Here is a 24851-nt window from a genome sequence, read left to right as displayed (position 1 = left end):
TACGGTGTAACAATGAGAAGAAAAATAGTTCCGGATATTTCAGCATGTACATGTGTAATACGTTTCACGTGCCTGTCGATCTTTATAAAAGTATGTACTGAAGATTAAACATTATATCAAAAAAAGCTGTTTGTGTAGATATTCTTCCGCTAAATGTATTTTATTTTATTAACATCCTGTATGTGACAATAACTTATTTTTTTCTGGAATTTGTTTCTGAAAACATTTTAAAACTTTTATATTAAAAAAAACTTATTCCATATGTGAAAGGAACAAAGGATACTGAGACCAGCTGCAAAAACCCAATAGCAAATATCAATAAATTACCATATTTTCCATAGACGACAGAGCGCCCTTTTTAAACCCAGCAAACAGTTTTGTAAGCAAATGTAAACAAGTGTGAGTGCATAGCTTAGTGACAACAATGAAATACCAGATTGACCAAGGAAGTGATTTACAAGATGAAAGAAGAAGAAAAATATGAAATGCTGCGTTGCGAAATCATTGTTTAAGAGACAATTTGCTTACCGTAAGAAATTAAGGTGTGTGACATCCATAATACTGTTGATGGTATAGACAATAATAATAACGTTTGATCTTCATAAGCAATGACGAATGTTTTAAACAAAGTGAAAGTGATATTTCCTTTCCTGGTATTTATTGGTTGCCATTTGATGAAGAAGCGATTTTGCAGGAATTTCGATAGATATTTAATTATTCCTACCAATGAGGACTGGTAAAAATGAAAAAAAGTAGCAAAAATATCTATTATTATCAAGTAATTAAATCAGACCACAGAATAGCATTTATAAAACTAAGAGGCCAGGTCCCAAATGTAACGAGTGAAAATTAAAAGGCAGAAACCAACGTATCAGGCCCTAAGGCACCTAGGAAAGAGACCGTACTGCCTACAGATTGCTGTCCAAGATACCTTAAAGGTAAAACCTCCCTTGAAAGTTACTTGAAAGAACTACACAGCTTACAGTGTAGAGAGGTGACCTTTTCTGATTCTTAAATGCACTTACAGTCTGACTTAAATGCAAATAAAGAGATACCCTTATATACTGTATATTGTTATACTCTACAATCTCAGTCACATCCGGCCATAGATATCGTAGCTATATTGAAAAATACTGAATCATCGTTGGTGAAAAAAAAAAAAAAAGACCGTTGCCAGTGGTGGCATACTCTGTAGTCTGAACCACATCCAGCCACTTTGGCAATTACAGAAACATTATTTATCAAAAAACAAACAAATCTGTAGATGTTGCTAATATTATCACTCATTTCCTTAACGGCTGGATTCGTGACCCCTCCCAAGCCAATAATTTGACTTAAGAAATTTTATAATTAAATTTTTTACCCTGTTAGTCACCCCTCCATTTTGTATTTCTGTTTATTTATTTACTGACTGATTTGTTTATTTATTCGTTTATTTATTTTTTCTTACCTGTTCAGCTATAATCTCTGGAGGATATTCGACCTCAACAGTCATCGTAGTGGAAGAGGGGTTCCCGATTCCGTTGGCAGCCGTGCAGATGTAAACGCCCTCGACGTGTCGGTCGATGTTTTCGAAGGTCAAACTCGACCCCTCCAGTAAAAGTAAATAAACAAACATATTAAAAACAATAACAAACAAAATGACGAATCGGATATAAAGAAATAATCAACGAGAAAGAAATAAACGTGTTACATTTGAAAAGGAACCGCACTAAGGCCAGGGATCTGTGGCATTTCATCCCTTTCCATATCTGGGAAAGAAACTCTCTGGAGAGAGCAGTTGCAGTGGGAAGACTAATGAAGTGTATTGTTCAACCTGAAATGTAATATGAAAGTGTTTTGGCTGTAATCCAAAAGACCCTCTTTTAAGCGCAGGGACCATGAATACAGTTCAAAGTGATTTGCAATGTTTGAATGTTGGTAAGTATTCCTTTGTTATTTCCTGCCGTCAAATGATGCTTTGATTGCTAGAGGAAATGCATAATACGATATTATCCCCTGAGTTAGCATTGAGAATTCAGAAATCATATGCGTTTATCTTTAATACTGAAATCAATGCCAAATTGAAAATACAGTAAAATATGTGCGGTTGTCATTCGACAGTATTAAATCTTAATTAGTGGTGTTGTAGGAAAGCCTACTGAATCCCGTATTAGAATGTAATTTAAAGACATCTGTGAATGGTCAAGCAGAACTTTCTTTCATGTTTTAAATCTAAGCGATTGTGTAGATTGAATAGAAATTCGGATTTTCTATATTAAGCCGGATGAAATGTTAAGATCCCTGTATCAAACCAACGCTGCCTATCAAGATGATTTTGTTGCGATATCGTTTATTCGTGGAAAGTTTAGCAGAGGCCATTCTGAGCATTATCATTATTGCGGTTAATTGAATTATCTGAAATATTTTAAGCATAAAATATAATGAGAATCATCCCCATAATCAGACTATTCAGATTTGCTTACCATTATACATGTATAAACACATACATACACACGTATTTATATGTGTGTATGTATGCATAAACACACATACACACATATAAATACGTGTAATAGATTGGCTGAAATATGAATAAAATCGATGAAATATTCAGAATGTTTTGAAAGTCAGATGAAAAGGAAAGTGAAGAGAGCCAAAGGGACAGACTAACGGGAACGAGTAAACAAAACTGATGAAACACGAAGAATATTTTGAATGTCAACAAATAAGATTCATGAAGGGAACATACAGAACATGAACAGATCCACGAGCGATCAAGGTCGACGCTTCCGCCCGCCCCCCCTTACCTCCTCGGCCTGCTCTCCTGAAGGCAAATGTCCCATCTTTCGACTCCAGCTGATGGCTGCCTTAGGGTTGCCGAGTCCTCTGCACTCGAGGGTGACACTCGATCCCTTCCTCACACGCTGAACCTCGGGGCTTACTCTTATCGCCTGCGAAGGACAGATGAAGAAGAGGAAGAAAAAAACTTAGTGCCGAGTACTTGATGGCGAAGGGGAGAGCACAAATGTTAGCATTCATTGCCAGCTGTTGATGACAGCTGAGAGAGAGAGAGAGAGAGAGAGAGAGAGAGAGAGAGAGAGAGAGAGAGAGAGCGAGCGACAGAAATAGGAAATAGGAGGGTTTGCGAGCTGCTAGATGTTTTATTTGTACAAAAACACACGTCTGTTATTCATATGCATGGAATAATCATACATAAAATAGTATTGCCTTAGCAAATGAACATCAGGATATTTTGCGGTTGTAGATGGCGGCTACAGTGACTTACATCAGATAGGAAAAGTGCCAAGTCAAATTTCTGATAAACTAATAACCGCTAAAATCAGAATACTATTTGCAAGTGTTTTTACCAAAATTTATTAATTATTTTGTATGTGTACTGCCCTGAAAACAATGTATGTATGTATGTATGTATGTACGTACGTACATACATACATACATTGTTTTCGGGGCAATATACACACAAAATAATTAATAAACTTTGGGATTATTATATATATATATAATATAATATATATATATATATATATATATATATATATATATATATATATATATATATATATATATATATATATATATATATATATATATATATGTGTGTGTGTGTGTGTGTGTGTGTGTGTGTATATGTGTGTGTGTATTGTTTGTTTAATAAATAATCCAACTATATAACAAATTTTCTGCGTGTAGACAGCCAACTTTAGTGCACGTATATTTCACTGACAGGGTTAATACTTAGCATCATTGCTCATTGTATGGTTAATGTAAATTCAGGTTTCCCGCTTGGACACTCACTTCGGTGTTATTTTAAAGCTGAAGGGTTGTAATTCATCTCCGTATGTTAAAAGAAAGAACAAAAATAAAAACGATGGCAAAAATGATAAATTGAAGTTAGCCGAACGCAAAAAAAAAAAAAAAAAAATTCTATACTCTGTTGCAAAATATTTCTGCCAGAAAAACCAGTTCTAGAAAAAATAAGATTTCCTCTCACGATACAAATGTGTGTTAAATAATTGCTTTTACAGTGGTATCCTATACGGTTTCATGCTATTTATCCAAGTTATTACAATTTAGAATTTTAGACAAACTGTTTTCCGAGATAACTTGCTTTTTAAATATTCCTTCCATTCATTGGTCTGTATAAATTTAACTTTTAGGCCTGGATATGCATTCATTTTGTATAATCTGATAATTAAGTTTTTTTAACCATAGTAATATACATGAAGGTAAAAAAAACTAAAATGAAATGTCAAAATTGGCAATTGAATTTAGCCAAAATAATATATATACAGAGTATACTTTTCAGTAAAATAATATGCCAGAAGTAGGTTCAAGGATATTCATAATTCTTTTGTACGTTGGAATTTATAGTTTTTTATTATTTGTGGCGATCATAAAGAATCATATTATATTACGGTGTGCTTTAAGAATAGGGATAAAATCTGTGTGTATGTTTTAAATCAGCATCATTTATTACAAAGGTCAATGATATTTACAATATGGACCAAGGAAAGAGACTTAGTTTTACCATCAGGTATTTTGTTCACTTACATTTATTAACATTTAAGATACAGTAAATATAAGCAAACAATGTGAGTAGTGCATAGAATCTAACAGGCTGCTGTTAAAAATTTATTTAAATAAATTCTGTCATTATTTCTGACGCCTTAACTACACTACGTTTGATGTTATGGAATTTAGGCTGTCAGTCCAAGCAGTGAGGCACCGTTGGCCATTCAGCGCTTAAGACAGTGAAATGGGGATGTTGGAATGATTGTACAAAACGAAGAGATAAAAGATCCAGAAAATAAAGGACATGAAGTGCAAGAATCTAAAGGTGGAACAAGGAGGAAAACCCACCTGTTGCACTAAAAAGAGAGAAAAGTCAGAGGTGCTGGACAGCAGACTGAAGAAAGGAAGCTGGAACTGAGACAAAGTAAAAGGCTAAAATGTGGACGCAACTAGGAGCCGAGAGGCGCTGCAAATACCCTCTGGGAAAAGAAAATGAGTAAGACATTCTTACCTTTGCTGGGTACTGGACATCCAACGTGTGTGTAAGCTTGGTAACAGGAATGGTTTCGATCCTGCATTCGTATTTGCCAGCATGTCTCCTTGCCACGCCGCTCAGGATGAAAGAGTTGCCAGATTTCACCAGCGTGTAACCTTTCGCGTTCAGCTGTGGACACAAAAGAATGATCCAGTGATGGACTGTTGAATAAGTTTGTAATTGAAAGGTGGGATACATAGGCCGAGAATAGTTTTTTTTTTTTTGCTTCGTAATATGTATAAGTTTTTTTTTACAATTAAAATTTACTTTGTATACACACACACACACACACACACACACATATATATATATATATATATATATATATATATATATATATATATATATATATATATATATATATATATATATATATATATATATATTATAGTCATTTCTATCAATTCACTAAATAAAGTAAGCATTACTGATTTTCTTTATTATTCATTTTTGCGGTTGAAAAAAAAATTATTTATTATAAACAGACTTACGGTAAATGCAACATGTTCTTTATATTTACTTTACTTCCTTCACGGCTGGTTCCGTAACCGACAAAAGAAATTATTCAAACCAAACTCTGCGTCAAAACATATTCAGCTACATTTCAAAATAAAATTTATCTACAATAAAATCGTAAATTAAAATTATATACATCATGAATTATTTTGATCATTATCGTTTCTGACCGAGTAAACAATTTCAAATATAGAATTCTGTGAGTTTTGATGTATATACAGGCGGTATTTATGCCAAAAATAGTACATAATTAGGCCATGAAATACCAAACTGAATAGTTGAAATCATTATAATCAATATTAAGAAAAGACGAGCTTCGTAATTTCACGTATGGAGGTGCATTGTTCTCCTTGATTTCACCAATACGATTGCTCTGACTCCTGTACTGAAAATTTGGCACGCAAAAAATAAATATAAACAATTACATCATAGTGATTCGGTGATCAGGAATTTATTGAATTAGCCTGGAATAGTTTTGAATGCGGTTATGTATGTCATACGATAGAGATGCATGATTTTATTTATTTGTTTTTGATGACTGCTGTTATGAAATAAAATTAACAAGAGATTTGCACATTAATGACTGAGATTTTTCTGGCATCGCAACTACTAAGGCCGCTGACGCCAATGGACAACAGAGAGTAAAGACACACGCACATACAAACAAACAAACAAACAAAAGAACAGGTCATGGCTTCGTATAAAACTAATGAACGAGTCCAACCTCTAAACATTTCAGTTTAGAAGAAAACTTTTAAGAGAGAGATAGAAAAAGACCTGAGACACAAAGTTTGGTTCCAGTGCATAAAACTTACAACAACAGCGTTGCATACACCTGCGACAAATGTAAATAACGAGGAAGCGGTGTCCATTGACATGGAAAATGCATACACACCTGCGACAGGTGTACCTAACGAGGTAGCGTGTCCATTGACACGGAAAATGCATACACATGCAGATGTGCCTAACGAGTTAGAGGTGGCCACACAGAAAATACATGCGACAGCTACAGATGTACCTAACGAGGTAGCGTGTCCAGTGACACGGAAAATGCATACACACCTGCCACAGATGTGCCTAACGAGTTAGAGGTGGCCTGTGACACAGAAAATACATGCACACCTGCGACAGATGTACCTAACGAGGTAGCGGTGTCCAGTGACACGGAAAATACATACACATCTACGACAGATGTGCCCAACGAGGCAAAGGTGTCCAGTGGCACAGAAAATACATGCACACCTGCGACAGATGTGCCTGACGAGGTAGCGATGTCCTGTGACACGGCAAATATATATAACTAAGAAGCAAAAATATATAGAAAATATTTCGTGAAGATGGAAATAATGATTTGCGTTGTAGCATGACAACGGGTAAATCAGAAGAAGACAAAAGTCATGAAGTAGGTCAGCTATTTTTTTTTTGTAAAAGGTTGACTGTAGATGCCAGCTGAGCTTCTGTCGGAGTTTGGAATAACAGTGATTAATACCAGGGGTCAAGAAACGAGATGGGATGAGAGATGTTACCTTCTATGTAATAAACAGAATACTGTTGAAGTTTTTTAATAAGGAAATGGTATAAATTACGACAATGTTTACTTGGCAATTTTGCTTGGTTTATATACCATAGTTTTGATTTTAATTTAATGTAAATAATGGATAGAAATATGACCAGATCTTTTTTAAATTGAGATGATATCGAGAGCCACGCTTATTATATATTCGGTTCTTATCCATACTATTTTCGTTGTCGTGACATTTGATGTGTTTCAAAGTAATTGTAAATTCATCTTCATCTTCGTCAAATATGGATGAAGGCCTCTACATTACATGTATAATAGTATACATATCATCATACTTGTCACCAATTAACTTTTAGTAGATTTGATCTTGAATAATGAGACGCCAGATTCATAGTGAAATTAGAAATTCACAGTGAAATACCAAGATACAGATACAAAGCCACCAATGAGATGACTAACGTTGAACTAGATATTATCAAAATACCTGTCATATCCGAGATAACTGTTGGCTGCTGTAATTAAATGGATGATTCATTTCCTAAGCTTGCTATGTTTACCGTTTTGTTTCTTGATATCTCGTTGAAGAGAAGGTTAACGTTATAGAATACCTCATCTTGTAACAAAATAAAGATCAAGATTAAGTTATGCAGGAATGCAAAATATTCGAAAGCAACAACTAAATATATATATATATATATATATATATATATATATATATATATATATATATATATATATATATATATATATATATATATATGTATATATTGTATATACATATATATATATATATATATATATATATATATATATATATATATATATATATATATATTATAATGAAAGTAACTTATATCTATTTTATTGCAGACCCATTTATTTAACGTAAAGTATACTTTTATTAGTTTTGTCCAGTTTTATTTATTTTGTTTTTATTTTGTCATTTGACTCTTGAAGGCTGGACTTGGGTCTTTTCATCTCTCCCCAACGGTTGTTCTGCGTGAATAGATTCATCACCCATGCAAGAATGTTTCTATTTTCATGCTTGTTGGGGATGGTCTGGTCGTTTGTCGCCTGCTGCCGACTCCTCCCGCGAGATGTAGAATTTTTGGCGGTCGCCTTCAGCTGAGTGTGTCAGCGGTCTCGCTTTAGAGGATGTTTTAGCACCTTTTTTCTTCTGGAGGCAGATACTGCAGTTTTACGTCTGTGTCTTGGGCCCTCCCTCTCGTTTGTAGACACCTGATGGTGGTGCCAACTACTTTGACACCCTGTGAGCTGTGTGCTGTATCGGGGCTCACCTTAATAGACTCCGGTCGTTGGTGGCACCCCTTATACCAGATATTACTTCTTATATCTAATATAAGAACCTGTAGATATTCATCATTTACGTTTTATAATGGAATCTAGTATGAAGCACATGAAGGACATAAAATATAATCAATAATTAAGATATTTTTTGCACTAAGATAACCATACTTGAATGCAATCTTTATATTAAAAAAAAACACCCAGATAATGCATATTTCAGCAAAACAATAAACATTTGTTTTTATACAAGACTGCAATAAACATTACGAGTTCAGGAATTTGAATGGCAGATACATGATCGAATGTTCCCAGAAATATTTTGGCATTTCCTGTGTCGAAATTTACAAAAAATAAGAAAACCGGAGACTGACTTATCTTTTCATGTTGATAAATTTTGAGAGACCCGTGAGCAGCATTGGATCAGATTCGGAACCATTTCAAAATCTAATCAGTGGTTCTTTGGACCATGGCTAATACCCCCAATCAATGTTTATTCAGATCTACCAATATCGTATTGATGTTTATTGATGTTATTGTTCACAGCCACTGAAAGAAAACAGAAATAGGGCAAGGTAGGGAGAGTATGTGGACTTTCACGTGTTCGGTAAGAAGGATTATTGATTCGAAAGTCTTTTATTTGCGTTTGCTTGATGTCCTCTGATTGTAGTACAGTATCTAGTTCTTGACCTCAACATTCTAGGCATGAATCAATTTTGTAAGAAAATCAGCACAAGTAAGGGAGGTATAATGTAGAGCAGTATGCATGCATAAGACACAAACATCTGAATTGAATAAGTAAAGGAAATCAGACAGGCACGAGATTAATGGTAATGTCAGAAGTATTAAAGACACTTATTATAAAGTTTTATATGTCTACTAATCTGTTCATCTACGAAATTCTAGTAACGAACTGAGATGAAAGCATAAAACACTGATCCAAACGATTTCCATTCTTATTAATTAAAAATTCAAGGAAGCAGTTTCGTGATATTGTGGAATAAGTCAAAGAACTGAGCGAAACCTCGCGTTTTTCAGAGGGATTATCACGTAAACGATGAATAATATCTGACTGATTGTAGAAACTTGCGAAGCTTCCGTCAGGAGCTGAAATAGCTGCGAATAATATCAGAGGTCAGGGGACACAATGATATCATAGAACCTGCCTCCTGCTCTGAATTAAGAATATTTTACTGACGAATTTTTGGGGGGAGTCTGAATAATTGGGAGCACGATCTTACATTACTCGTTAGTGTTCTATTTTGGTCTCATGATATATATGTATATGTATGCATCATACACACACATACCGTATATATATGTGTGTGTGAATTTTTGTTACTTACACTGCCTTTTTTATATTCACAAGTGTTAAGCCACAAATACTAGTTTATATTAAATTAGAGATACGAGTATATATACCTTAGAAAGTCGACTCTGATTATTCGGGTATCTGATAGCCGAATGGTTTAAATGAACTGTCTACTATTGTATCTAAACCAAAAGCTTAGGTTCGAATCCTCTTCATGCTAGATGGCTTGAGAATTTGAGAATTATATATATATATATATATATATATATATATATATATATATATATATATATATATATATATATATATATATATATATATATATATATATATATATTATATATATATATATATATACATATATATATATATATATATATATATATATATATAATATATGCATATATATATGTGTGTGTGTGTGTGTGTGAATTATTAGTTTCCTTGGATGGAAGTTATTTTAAAGGAATGTATATATACAGTATATATATATATATATATATATATATATATATATATATATATATATGTGTGTGTGTGTGTGTGTGTGTGTGTGTGTGTGTGTGTGTGTAAGTATGTATGTATATGTGCGAGAGAGAGAAAGAGAGAGTGAGGGAGAGAGAAAGTCTTTATGCAGTGAATCAATCCCCAGTACCTCTGCATTTGGCTGCGAAGACATAATGCATATTGGTTTCTTTTCTTTCAGATCCACACCTGATTACCTCTGCCTTGTTTATGGCTCTCTCGGCTGTATGCTTCACCCATCACTGATGGCAGAAGAAGGTAATTCGTTTAATCTTTTAAAGCAAGTTCTGAGTTAAACAAAAAATTCTAATAACTTTCCATTTCGCCTTAATAATAATGGTTTTGTTCAACTGGCAGCCTCCATTGCTTATTGAGTCTGAGGCAGAGACTGCCTTATATTTTTCTCTATGTCATAAATCCTCTACATCTTTGATGGCGTTCAACTCCTGGTCCTTATTTTCATAAAATCTAAACTTGATAGTAATGAGCCGGGCTGTTGTTTTTGAAAAGAATACAGTATAATATCAAATGTTTCATTTATCAATGATTCAATCGTACACCTCTTTACACTGTGATCATTCACACCGAAAAACGTTCAAATGACGTCCTTACAATATTTTTATTATTTTCAACTTCGGCGTCACTTATCAATGCTGCTCTGACACAAGACTGACGTACGCTCACGCAAATGACAATACCGATGTACAAATGTCGCGTCACATCCGGGAAATGAAAAGAAATGAAATTGTTTTCGTCTAGCAAAGGTCAAAATGCAAAATAGTTTTATCAGAGTTTGCCTCCTGTTGATATATTGTGATGAGTAAAGTCTTCAGCATTTCCACTGATCTATACTTTATTAGCTGGTGTAAAAAATCTTTTTTAAATTCGAATAAATTGGCGAGGCAAGATAACGTCATCATCATCAACGACCTGATATATCATGATTGGATGCTAATTAAGGAAGAAAAAATAACGGGAAATGACTGGTTCCAGCGTTTCATAAAGTCACGTGAAAACGATAAAAGATATGAAGAATTCGTTTGGTTAACAAATTGGAGGCGACCCCTACATAGTCACTGTTGCATGACGGAAAATTACGGTCGTAGTCACAAATAAATCACCCGGCAGATAATCGAGCTGTATTCCCGCCTTACCTTATGTCTTCCTTTGTGTGTGCGAGGGAGTATAAAATAAAATTGACCCGGCACATAATAGAACAGTGACCCAACCATTAATTTTGTCAACTGGAATTTCCAAGAATTCTTAGATAAATGAAAATAAATTTCTCTCTCTCTCTCTCTCTCTCTCTCTCTCTCTCTCTCTCTCTCTCTCTCTCTCTGTGCGTGTGTGTGTGTGTGTCTGTCTCTTTGTCCATCTGTCGGTGTGTCTGTCTCTCGTGATTGTCGATGCTGGTAAACATACGCATTCAAGTCAGGTGGCCTTATCATATACGTGTTTGGTCAAGAAAGACTGCCAGAGGTTCGCAACCTAGACTCTACACAAACACGCAAACACACACACACACAGTGACTTTGACCAGGTTGTCACTGTCCATTGCTGGTTCTAAACCAAAGGCCTAGTTTCAATTCCTGGCTGACGCGGAAGCGCTTATCGGTTGTAATTTTCTTTGGGTATAAGTTATTCTCTATGTGTAGTGAGTTGGAAATTTCGAATATATTTTGGAATATATATATATATATATATATATATATATATATATATATATATATATATATATATATATATATATATATGTGTGTGTGTGTGTGTGTGTATGTATGTATGGCACATACACACACATACATATATATATATATATATATGGCAAACCCAATCCATTTCCTGTTGTTCTTATTTGGAATTCTGTTCTTCTCATTATAATTAGTTTACCTTTATTTGTTTTTGCTATATTTTCATATTTTCTCTGTTACCTCGTTTTATTCTTGCAATTTTTTTATTTCATTTCTACCAGTCAATGAATTTCCGTGCAAGAGATTCATTGGCAAAAGTAACTGTTCGTCAAGGCTGAGCCAATTACAGTGCCTATTCTCCAGTCAATGATGTCAGTTCTCTGCTCCTATGATGGAGATTTACACTTCTGTCCCTCCTGTGTAGTGTGAAGCCGTGAGAAGTAAAATTTACCATTTTACAGCTGGTTATTCCTGACTCATACTTCTGTTGGAAACCGTGCTACCTATGATTACTTGAACAGACGTCCACAAGTGCCCATTCTACAGGTAACACTTGTGATGTAAAGAAATGAGACGGGAAGGTTGATTTCCTCTGGGAGCTATCACGTCTGTACAGTATGGTGAGAGATTACAGTACATTATCTCACTAAATCATAAAAGCTTACTTCCCTTTATAATGGAGAATGTTCTAAACTTTTAGTCATGTGTACCACGGAGTGTCCATTAAATACAAGATATCAACAAAGAGAAAGCACGTAATAAGAACTTACTTAAAAAACAAAATCAAGTAACTTGTAATGCTTATAATCAAATAAAGCCAAAGGGCAATGAGTGACCGGAGGAGTTAAAAAGGCAACATACTATTTTACAGAGAGAGAGAGAGAGAGATATTATTCAGTAAATACTACCCCGGTAGTTCGACACGGATTACAAGAACATAACTCACATTAGTTTCCGAGCCACCAGAGACTGAAGTGCAGATTGCTGGCGAGCTTCTGATTACATCACACATTCTTCTACCTAATATTTGAGGCCAAAGTGAAGAAACTGGTCTTCTGACTTTATCAGATCATGGGCTAAACGTTTAATTCCTTTTATTTACAACGGAGAGGTAATATTATGCAGTCAGCCAGGAACAACCCTGGTTTTACATTCTCACAATAAAGATATTTTTCGTACGTTCAGTAATCCACTACTTCGATTGAAAGGGTAATTTTTCCGTTAAAGATTCATCAGTTCAAGTTAGGGCTGCCACCCTCATACAAATACTTTGTGCCCACACACACACACTTGCACACATGCGTTTGCACGCACACACGCACATACGTATACACATGTATGTTTGTTTATGAATATATATATACTGGAAATCACAGTACCTTTATTCTTTATCTCTCTCTCTCTCTCTCTCTCTCTCTCTCTCTCTCTCTCTCTCTCTCTCTCTCTCTGATAAACATATTCTTTTCTAAAGGAAATACTCGTAGAAACTTCAAAATAAAATTTCTACCAATCGGTATTAATCTGCTGTTTTATGGAATTACTGAAGGTCTAAATTAAGCGAACACGTTTGCATTCTGCTGGTCAGAACCCTGCATTTGATCAAGAATTGATTGTTGCATCGAATTAATATTGGGAACCTTGAAGCTTCCGTACCTCTTCCATCTATAAAGGTAGAATGATATTGGGGGAGGTGGGGGGAGGAGGCGGCGGGCGGTCAAAGTTAGGTGTTATTCATCATAATGAAGGCTGAGTCCCGATCTTTGATATAATGAAGTCTGGCGCCCAGATCTTTGATAAGATGAAATCTGGATTCCAGATCTTTGATAAGGTGATGAGAAAAGCTGTTGGTTATGGAACGGGTCGTTCCACAGTGTGTCCATTCTACCGAAAAGTTCCATCTATAGATTGCACTTTTCTCACGTTGTCAGTTACCATGGAACATTTCTTAGTGAATTTTATTCGCGTGATAAAGTTAATAAGGGAAATATTAGAGGAAATAGACGTGTTTTTATTTGTGAGGAGATATAAGAAATTTTGTACAGAACATGGCAATCCACACAAGGTAGGTGTAGGCACAGATACAAGACCGTAACTAGAGATAGTCTACAAATATATTTTCAGAATTATTTCTGATATATAATTAAGTCTGCATGTACTTGTATGCGTATTTTTTCCTAGTTGATTGTACACATTCATATATAAAACAAAGGCCAAATGTAATACATATTGGTAACAATAATTAAGGGGTCCCTTGCACTAAAAAAGGTGAATACCTCTGCCATAATATGACATATAATCAGAGATACCTCAGGATAACCATTACGTGGATCGGCTTCGGGAAAGTATGAATGAAAATTATAGGTCGAGGGTACAAGTGATAATATATCTTGCTAAAAAATCTCGTTATGATGAAATTACGTATTGTTGCCTGAAATACTGGTATGTGGTCAATAGCAAAAGCGACTGAATGTTAGGGAAAAAAGAAATAAAATTAGCCCGAATATTTTAGGATTTATACTTCTTTTCATTAATAAGTGTAATCAAGTTTTAGCACTGTCATGAAGGTTGTATGAAGAGAGAAAAATATAAACAAAAAAAATGTATTTTGACAGTGGTACGCGTAAGCTTTGGAAACATCAATCACTTCATGCTGATTCCTCCTTTCAAAAATTCAAAGCAGTGATTGTTGTTGAGAAAATAAATATAAAAGGGAAAAATGCTCCGCATAATTCAGTTTTACTTCAGTCTTTAATCATTAGAATTGATGAAAGGTTTACTCTCTAATTTTTGTAACATATATAATAAGCAGTTTGATTTTTTACGCTTTATAATGAGTAACCTGAAATCTACACAGAGCAAGTAAGAACGCTGAATAAGGACTTTAGATTTATCTTGATTTAAAATGCATGATTTGCGAAAGCCTTTGATGCCCACCGCGGGCTATTTAATTTAGTTACAGTCCTGAAGCCAGAAGATGCTAGGAGGTGTTTCTGAGTTGTCCCTTCGATTTAATTATTCTCGTATAAAAATTAGTCTCCTGTGTGTTTGTCTCTCCAGAATTTGAATGCCATGTCAAAAGACGTTACTTTGAATTGTACTTTATGGTGTATTAGTTCCTTCAAACATAAGCTGACAGAAGTAATTATCATTTGACAATTCATGACCAAAAATATTTATTTCATTTACGAAGAAAATTCATGGCCAAAAATATTCATTTCACTTGCGGAAATACACTGAATAAAGATAAATCCCGAAACAAAAAGCGTTTATGACCCCGTGATGTTGTTTATGAAGCAAACAATGAAATTCATTTGTTTACCTTTTCTCTTTCAGCTAAACCTGCTGAACCGAATGGGAAAGAACCCATGACAATAATGCATTCGGAAAATACTTTGCGGTGCATTCACCAGAAATGATTTTCGGACTATGGGAACATTTGCTTTGTCTTTTTTTTTCTATATTTTACCAAGCGGGGCAAAAATAGTTGAAAAGTGTATTCTTTTTTACTTGCTTCAAATTCAACTGTTATGTTCTTTGAGTGTACATAATCTTTTTTGTTATTTATACATATACATATATATATATATATATATATATATATATATATATATATATATATATATATATATATATATATATTGTATATGTATATATAATATACACATATACATACATACATATAATATATATATATACGTACATACATACATACACATATATACAGTATATGTATATATACACATATATTTACATTATATTTATTTATTACTTACTGACATATCTCCAACATATAGTGTGCGGTGATCTCCCTTCGGCAAAAGGTGGCGGAATATAAGCATCCCGTTCTCTGTAAAAAAAAGAAAAAAAAATGTCTTCAGTATTAAATATGAATAAAAGATGCATAAGTATAAAAATCCTCATTACAATTCCTTCATTTATATTACTCACTTTCTAGCATTGTTCCAACTTTTATCATTAATTTTAATCATCAAAAATATTAAAATGCCTATGTACATAAAAATTCATCTTATTTATGAGGATTGGCAAAATTATAAGATTGTTGAAGACCGGACGGCCTTAGAAGTTATCTTCAAACGAAAAGAGTATTATTTGAAATTGTGGAATGGTATCTTTCTCGGGAGTGGTAGGAATCTAAATATAATTTAAAAACATATTTAAATTAAATTCCCATGGGAATCTAAAAGGGATACAAGTCCAAAAAATATAGAAATTCTTTGTTAATAACACTCGCATGATTAAGCATTTCAGAATTTTTACTAGATAGTTAATTACCCTTGAACGGAAAAAAATGTGATAGCTAGAAAAATTACATCGCTGCAAAATGCCTGTAGGATAGAGAATTTAATTTTCATTATCCTTCAGCATCAAAACGTTATGCACCCTATCCAGTACACTCGACTCTTGAATTTCACAGTGCATGTTTATAGATTTGACAACGTACTGTCTGCTAGTTTCTAATTTTGAGTGGTGTCTCTCATGCTTAACGTCTTCATATAATCTAGCCTTCATATTCATGAACAGTCTTTATGCCTTGCTGTTACTTTCGATCGCAGTAATTCAAACATCCTTATTACTCTTATTTTCGCTTCCAAATCATGAAACCTCGAATTATTTTCATTGTCAGCTGATGTGACCTTGAGAACATATCTTAATTTAAAATCACTTTTCTTGCCTTAGAAGCTCAGTTGCTGTTGGCTTTGTGTCTGATGTTGGTGTACAATTAGTGCGTTTAATTATAGTAAACTTCAACATTGTGAACGCTTTCAGAATTAAAATAATTTCAAACTTGTTCAGGAAATGTCCTGTACGACACAATACTACTGCTGAATTTTCCCTGTTTATGCTTAAATATTTTCGAATCTTAAGCATTACTCAAAACTGTAAAGAAAATTTGCCGTTACTTCAAAGAAAATTCCCTCCACATGAACGAATCATAATTATGCGCTTTCTCTAACCAATGACCCTAGTCACAGGTCTTGTATTTTTTATTTATTTATTTTTATTTATTAGATTTTTTTTGGGGCTGCTGTACGATGACTTACCTGCTACACTGGCTCAGTCATGAACTATGAAAAAAGCAGACTCAGGCAGGTGTGTCACTTTTGGTGTGTTACAGTGTCTGTTTTATTCTCTGGAGTTCTCAAATAATTCCCCATTAACACAGTCAGGCATTTCTTAACTACTCAGAAGCCCAGAGCCTTTCTCCTACTCCCGAATCCAAGTAATCTGCAAAAACTCGAGCTACTTTCCACTCAGAGCTTCTTGTGTAGTTCTAAAAATATATTTAATGCTACAAGAAATCTGATAATTATGACAATGTGTCTCGCATCTCGAGAGAAAACTGTATTTTAGAGATTGTTCAGATATTGTTAGAACAATTCTGTCGTGGCAATGGCATCGTCGAAACTTTCACTTATTCAGGAAGATTATGTGTAACAGCGCGTTGCTTTTATCCACGAGTTGCTTAGATAATTGCCTGCTAAGTCATTAGCTACGAGGTACGTCATCTGCTTATTATAAAACTGTCTTATTGTCCTCTTGACTGCATCTGTTTCCATGCTGTTTGTCATCTCTCTTCGATGCTATCCAGTGATTATTTATTTCTGACCTACTAATTAGTTCACTGTATATTTTTTTGTTTTTCTGTTTCTTGCTTTACAGATAGGAATTTTCGATTTTTATCAGTATTCTCCTCCATCTTTAGAAATAATTTTTCTATTTTGTGACATCTTGCGAAGCACCTTAATGGCCTATTTGACCTTTTCCGGTTGAGAGCTTGACTCATAGTACTTATAATACTTGGTTACGTAAGTGCAGAAAAGCTCTTCAACGAACAGCTTTCAGACCAAAAATATACAATCCAATACACTATTTTTTATCAAATAGTATGGAATTTTATATGAGCAAAATGTTTGCAATTTTAGTCAGAGATATAAAGCAAAATATCAAGTGTCAAGAAACAGGTATTACATGAGAGTGTAATAAATGTTACCATTTACGCAGCAAGTACTAATGGCATTGAGCAGTTAGTTCCAGAAATGTTACAGCAAATTATTTTATATTCATAACGGTTTCCCCTATCGTTTGTAACTTCGCAAAAATCAATTGCAGAACGAGTTCCTTCCTTTGTCAGCACAAAAATGTCAACAAGGATAGATAGCTTTTGGTTTTCCAGAGCAAAATATCATTTGTTTGTTTGGATTCCATATGGTCCCGGGAATCAGACACGGACTTTTCAAATAACAGATAAAAATTCTCTCTTTGTGAAGAATAAATTTCTTGTTATTGTAATTGACAATTGACTTAATTTCAGACTTGCATCTAACTTTTTTCAGCCTCAGTGTCCCATTATTCCACTCAACAATAGCTGCAATATTTATTACACGTAGACTATATATAAATTTAGAATAGTCAGTAAGCAGGTAAATGTCTAGCATTTCCATACAACAGAAATTCCACCTCTGAATTTTTTACTTTCGCCACAAAGTTAAGATTACAGAAGCAATATCTTATTCATCTGTTTAAGAGACTGTTGGTGAAACAGGATTTTTCAGGCGCTTTGTCTTAAAACTTTTTTTTTAAAGTTCAAATTCATTTAACGCCTGGAATGCAAACATCCAAAATTAGTTAGTGGTAAATCTAGGCAATGTTCCAACAATTTTTTCAAGATGAGGGGATATATTTGCTCATACACTGAAGAACTTTCTTTTTTTAAATAAACAGAGGCTGGTTGACTTTGTAGCTATGTTAAAACAAAGGGATAGTTTGTGAGTAAAATGTATTCATTGCATGTCAGTGTCCATGCCTTCGCTTATTTTGGAGGATCGCGAATTAGCCCTATAAGGGAACCTTGGTAATAGTTTTCGCTTTGGCTCCTAGAGTACGATTTTCATGTCTGGTTAAAGGGCAGTGTTTTTGAATAGATGATTTCGTTGAGTTTTTTAACAATTCGAAAAGATTTCTCCAAACTTTCAAATTCGTGCTTTTCTTTCCACAAGTAAAAAAGAGCCACACCCTAATTCTTGCATGGAGTTAGTAATATTGTGTAACATTTCTTATATATACAAAGTTGAAAATATAAACGTCACAAAATGTGAATTTCTCTTTTAAGCGTGTGGAAAACCGTCCTATTTTCAGAACAAATTTTCAGAACAAAAGATACAAATTAAGTTTTTTCTATTATTCCATTATTTGTGTGACCACCTTTAACAATTCAGTTTAGTCAGTGAGGAGTTCCAACCAGTACTGATCAAATCTAAACTTCGTAAGCGAGAGTTTGCTACGTCCCTCGTAGTGTTTCTTTAACGTTATTTGTTAAGATGCGAGTCAGGAGAACATTTGTCATTAGATAAAAAAAAAAAGACATTTGACTTGTTATCGATGGACACCTTAATTTTAAAATAGTTACAATGCCGGCTCGAAACTCCGCGTTACCAAGGTAGGTTCTACTAGCAGTATTTCTTCCAAGATTTATTATTGATTTCAGCGTCTCGTCATCAGTTTATTATTTTCTCGCCCTAATTTAAACTACATTGTTTATTGTTTTTCTCATATTGTTTTTCTTTGTCTTGGCTACTTACTAAATAATCAGATTTATCGTTTAAGGCTTTTTTCAGCAAAATATACTTATATTGGGAAATTACAAAAATTATAGCTACTTTTGATCACATCTAACTATTTCTACCTTTTCATAAAGGTAGTACAGGTAGTGGTTGTTGTTTTAGTAATAGTGCTTGTGGTCCATTCAGATGACGACGTCATCACCACAAGCCGGTAAGGAAGCTGATGACGCTTCACGCCTATTTTGTGGATATTTATTTAAAAATCGAAATTAGAAGGCCTGATCAAATCGTTTCTTCTTTTACACTTTCATATGATGAGTTTGAAACTACACTTTCGTGAAGGTAATGTGCTCATCTCTTAAAGAAGCAAGTTAGAAGAAAGCTAACACCTCCAATAATTTGAAATTTTTTTTTTTTTTTAAATCTCAAAACCAAGCGATTCCCCACAAGGAAGATTTAGTCTATTCACAGCTTCAACGAAAAGTTTAAAATTCTGGAATCGCTTCCATAAATGGCTGTGCCTTTGATCTCATCACCAATTCTGTGGCTGTCATTTAGAATCCCCTTTCACAAAACCTCACTGAAACCCCCAAACAACTTTTGAGACATCTCGTGAACAGAAAATCAGACAGAATGACTGACTGAAAGACAGACAAGTTCCCAGCCAAGTGTAATCACTTCACTTCCTCCCAACTCTGGTGGTGAAGTTCATTAATTTTAACCACACGTATTGTACCCAACGTTTCATATATGAGTGTTTTTGGTGGTGCTCCTTCTTTTGCTACAGGAGAGAAAAAGTTAGGTAGTTACCATCTATATATATGTATATGTGTGTGTATGTATATAGATAGATATATATATAGTATGTGTGTATGTATGTATATATATATATATATATATATATATATATATATATATATATATATATATATATATATATATATATATATATATATATATATATATATATATGTATATATATATTATAATATATATTAATTATAATTTATTATTAAATTTTTGTCGACCTTTCCAAAGTATGTTTTTGCAAGTTTAGTCCAGCTACTTTTGCTATTCTCCCTGAAAGCTGAATATGGGTCTTTTGCCTCCCCTTATTACAGAGAATCGGGATTATAACGGTAAAATTTTTTTATTAAATTTTTTCTCTAAAACCAAAAACAATAAGCAAAAACTTCCATTTGAGCTTATGAAGGCTTCCATCAGCAACGCATAAAATTAGGTTTTCTAGATACCTTTAACTTTTATGAATGAAATACGGGAATGTTTGTAAACATGGACACCAATACAAGACGACCAATGAGGATTTGAGTTACCATTGTTAACAGCCAATCAAAGGTAGTGTATATTTGCCATCTAAACTAGCAGCACACCGAGAGTTCCTCTTATCTATGCGTTGCTGTTTGGAAAAAATGCAACCTGTGAATGTTTAGCCTTTTTTAATATTTTCTCTTTTATAGCTACTTTTTGGAGGCAGAGATTTATCTCAATAATTGTACTTTTCAGGTATATTGACGGTAATGTAACCCGTCGCTTTTTTTAACGGTTTCAGTATTTCTCGGTTTTACTGGATTTTTAGATGGGAGTTTGGGGTTTACGTCAGTCATTTGGACCTTAGAGGATTATTGACAGTAATTTGCAATATAGTGACTAAACTTAACGCGTCTGAATGCCATATAATTTTCCGCATTCTGCAGTAAAACGCATTATTAGGTTTTATGTCTTAATTGTCAATAGTACTAAAAAACGCCAACTTTATATAAATGAAAAATCAGAAAAATTAAATACAAGAATTCTGTTCTCTATTGCAATTTCTTTATAACAGAAATAGTTTTGCCATTAGAATTAGTTTATTGAGTTTTTAGTCTCCCACTCAGCCTTTTTTTTTTTTTTTTTTTGATAATTTCACCTCATTGTAAAAGTATCACAACAAATATATATTTCCAGTTTAGAGGTAGTTTTGCCATTAGAATTAATTTATCGAGTTTTTAGTCTCTCACTTAGCCTTTTTTTTTTTTATAATTTCACCTCCTTGTAAAAGTATCACTACAAAGATATATTTCCAGTTTAGAAACACCCAGTAAAGAATACCATTAAGAGTAACATCATAAGAAAATGTGAATTTAGAAAACAGTTTGGTGGATTTCGTTAAAAACATGCTATACCATGAGATATAGCAACACTTTCACGCAAAATTGCACCCTACCCCTGTACATAGAATTCTGTGTGTAATTTCATTAGTAAAATGAAAACTTAAATAAATGTATCCCACCCCAAAGTAAAAAAATCAGCTTCGGATGAATATTCCGTGACCTTCCATCCACAATAAATACAATCATCAGAACAATGGAAAAAAATCATATTAATATTAAATCCTGTTGAAGCAGCAGTTATCTTTAATGAAATATATCTACTTGAGGGTCTCCTTCCAAGAAATTAACAGCAATAACATTTGTTACCTTTGCGCTTTGGTCTGTATTACTAATCTGGAAATACGTATGCAGTGAGAATTTTTGTAATGAATTAGAATTAATGTGAATTCTTTGGCGAGTAGGAAACGAACACCCAATCAGATTCTTTTTCATGGCGAAACCTTTTTTTATTCGAGGAAATTGTAATGCATAACAGAATTCTTGCATCTATCAAAATTTTCTGTGAAAAATATCACGAACATAGGGCTCTCCAGACCCATTAATTTTCTTAATTACGCTACTAACTAGCAAAAGCGAAAACTGTACCAAACAGCTACGCATAAAGTGAGAAGAACCCACGATATACTCCTATTTTAAGCGCGAAATATATGCTGCGTTTCGATTGGTCGATGAGAATTATTCCAACTCTAATTCTGATTGGTTGCCTCATAGGTGTTACCATGGAAACCAGTGTTTACAAACAACGCTGGAATAATGTCAAGACAAAAGCTATTTTATTATCAAATTACAATACTGAATAAATTGTTCTTATAAGCTTTATTGAAACATTTACACACATTTATTGAATATTTTATATTACAAGATTAAGAGAATTTTTTTTACTATCATCTTAAAAAATTTCTTAAATAGGATATTTTTAGTGTTTGGTAATATTGTAAAAAGTCGTCTACTCTATCGAAACAATGGTTTTTTTCATTTAAACTTGGTATTCGTACGAAGTTATTAATGTTGCAAGCCATGCCAGCTACATTCATTTCATCTTACGATGATGGTAAACAAGTCATGTCTTTGTCTGCCTCATATTATTTACAGTCGTTGTGCTCTGTTAATTCAACTAGTGGCATTTTACTATCCTTACGAAATAGTTGCTAAATGTCACTATCTCCTAATATTCTTCTGCTATGTCTTACCTAATTTATCCACTCATATGTTGAATTAAGAAAAAAATCGAAATTGCTATCAGCTATAATGATATAATAGAAATGCATTAATTCAAGAGTTTTTACAAGAGAGACAACATTGTTTCCATACCTTGAAGTAACGTGCATGTGAAACAGACGTCTTTTAGCAGTATTGCCAACACACTAATCAATACCCTATAGAGGAAATATTACGCTGATGGTATTCGGCATTTAATAGAAAAAAATACATAAATTGATACGAAGTCTGTAAAAGGTTTAAAGGATTTTATTCTTTGTATTTTTATTTTCAATGAGATAGTTTTTCGTTTCAGTACTCGGTGTAAACATTTGGTTACCAAGGTAACATCTTACAGACAACCATTTAGAATTTGAGTTATTGTCGTTGTCGACAGCCAATGGAAACGCATTATATATTTCTCGCCTAAGCTAACATTACTTTGAGAAGTACTCTTACTTCTGCGCTACTCTTTAGCAAAAAATGGAACTTTCCTCTTTTGCTAATTTTTTTAGGGTGATGGTTTCATGTCAGTCATTTAAATTTAAGAGTCTTGTTGACAGAATGAATCTGAAAAAATCAAAGCGTCTGGATACCATAAAACTTTTCCATCTTCTGCTATGCAACACATTATCTGGCTTAATATTTTAATTAATCTTTAATAAACATTAAAGAACACCATATCAAAACTTTTTATTATATAAAAGTTATGAAAAATTAATATATGAAAAAGAATCCATTTGTTCGTCAGATAAGGTTCAAGGTTTAGCGGCTTTTTTTAAGAATTTTAACTCTCTATACAGCTTTCTGTATAAAAATGTATTTCTCATTTAGAAATACAGAATAAAACACTAGGTAAGGAATACGATTCTTTTACATCATAAGAAACTGAGAATTTCCAGAAGTTTAGTGGAATTTTTTTTTTTTTTGCATCCCTTAGCGTATGTGTGAGGACCCTCTATATATTGCAAGCATTTTGCAATGCAAACGAGATTTAGTACCCACTGAATAAGCCTGCAATAAACGCATTTCACTTTTCTTTTTCAGCCTCATTTGGGAAGTTTATATGAGCTTAGGTAATTTAATTCGGCAAGAGAAATAAAAACCTTTGAGGTGTATGGTTGTCCAGTCTTCTGCAGTAAAATTCAGTATTTTGTTTATGTTTAGCTTTATATAAATGCTAATGAATACTACCTCAACAGTTTTATATAATAAAATAGACCGACAAATTGTTTGCAAGATATGCAAGAATCCTGACATTTGTTACAATTTCTTCGTATCAGAAATATTTTTGCCGTTAAAGGAGTCTGACGGAGTTTTTAGCCTGTCACTTAGCCTGTTTCAAAGAAAGTTCAGTTCATTATAAAATTTTTACTATAGATATATATATTTCTAGTTAGCAATATAGAGCAAAACACTAAATAAGAAGCAATATCACCCATGATCATAAGAAAATGTCTATCTGCAAAAAAGATAATTTAAAAATTTTTTGTATTACGCTCCAGGCTGATATTTTGAACGAATATTTCTGCATATTAGTGTGATAAGGCGTTATACCATACACCACTGATAATGAATTTCCTTCCATTTATGCAATAATTACTAATCCTGAAATTACAGTTAAATTCGCTTAAAATTAACAAGCCATGTTAGGTAATTATGGAAATCATACATGTCCAGGACAAGCTATTGGAGATGTTAAAACAAGATGAATGAATGGCAATGCTTCTTTAATTCTGATCGATTTTTGAGCAGAAATGTGGTTTATACAACTCATGTTAACCAGTCAGTTTCTGTACTATGACCATTTTTTTTTGACTATTACTAGTTTTAAAATCGAAAAAAAATAAATTACTTGCTTACCGTATACTGGAAAAATGCAAAGTACAATTTATCAGATATTAAAGAGTTTATAATGCCTCAAGGTCATATCAACTGTGATTTATTCTTTTCCAGAGTGTAACTAATTATTATCTAAA

General features: G+C 33.4%; 1 protein-coding gene across 2 annotated transcripts in view; it reads right to left on the bottom strand.

Moving 5' to 3' along the window:
- The window catches only part of LOC136829392 (lachesin-like), a 144750-nt gene that overhangs the window by 63866 nt on the left and 56033 nt on the right, over positions 1 to 24851 (bottom strand). For both annotated transcript variants that reach the window (XM_067087885.1, XM_067087884.1), the window contains exons 3-6: positions 15695 to 15768; positions 5027 to 5179; positions 2790 to 2933; positions 1451 to 1591 (exon numbers count right to left, since the gene is read on the bottom strand). In XM_067087885.1, the coding sequence (XP_066943986.1) occupies positions 1451 to 1591; positions 2790 to 2933; positions 5027 to 5179; positions 15695 to 15768 (512 nt within the window). The remainder of the gene's footprint in view (positions 1 to 1450; positions 1592 to 2789; positions 2934 to 5026; positions 5180 to 15694; positions 15769 to 24851) is intronic.

The sequence above is a fragment of the Macrobrachium rosenbergii genome, chromosome 44 (assembly GCF_040412425.1).
Source record: "Macrobrachium rosenbergii isolate ZJJX-2024 chromosome 44, ASM4041242v1, whole genome shotgun sequence".
NCBI lineage: Eukaryota > Metazoa > Arthropoda > Malacostraca > Decapoda > Palaemonidae > Macrobrachium > Macrobrachium rosenbergii.
The sequence above is the reverse complement of the archived record's forward strand: the minus strand, read 5'-3'. Positions and strand labels throughout refer to the sequence as shown.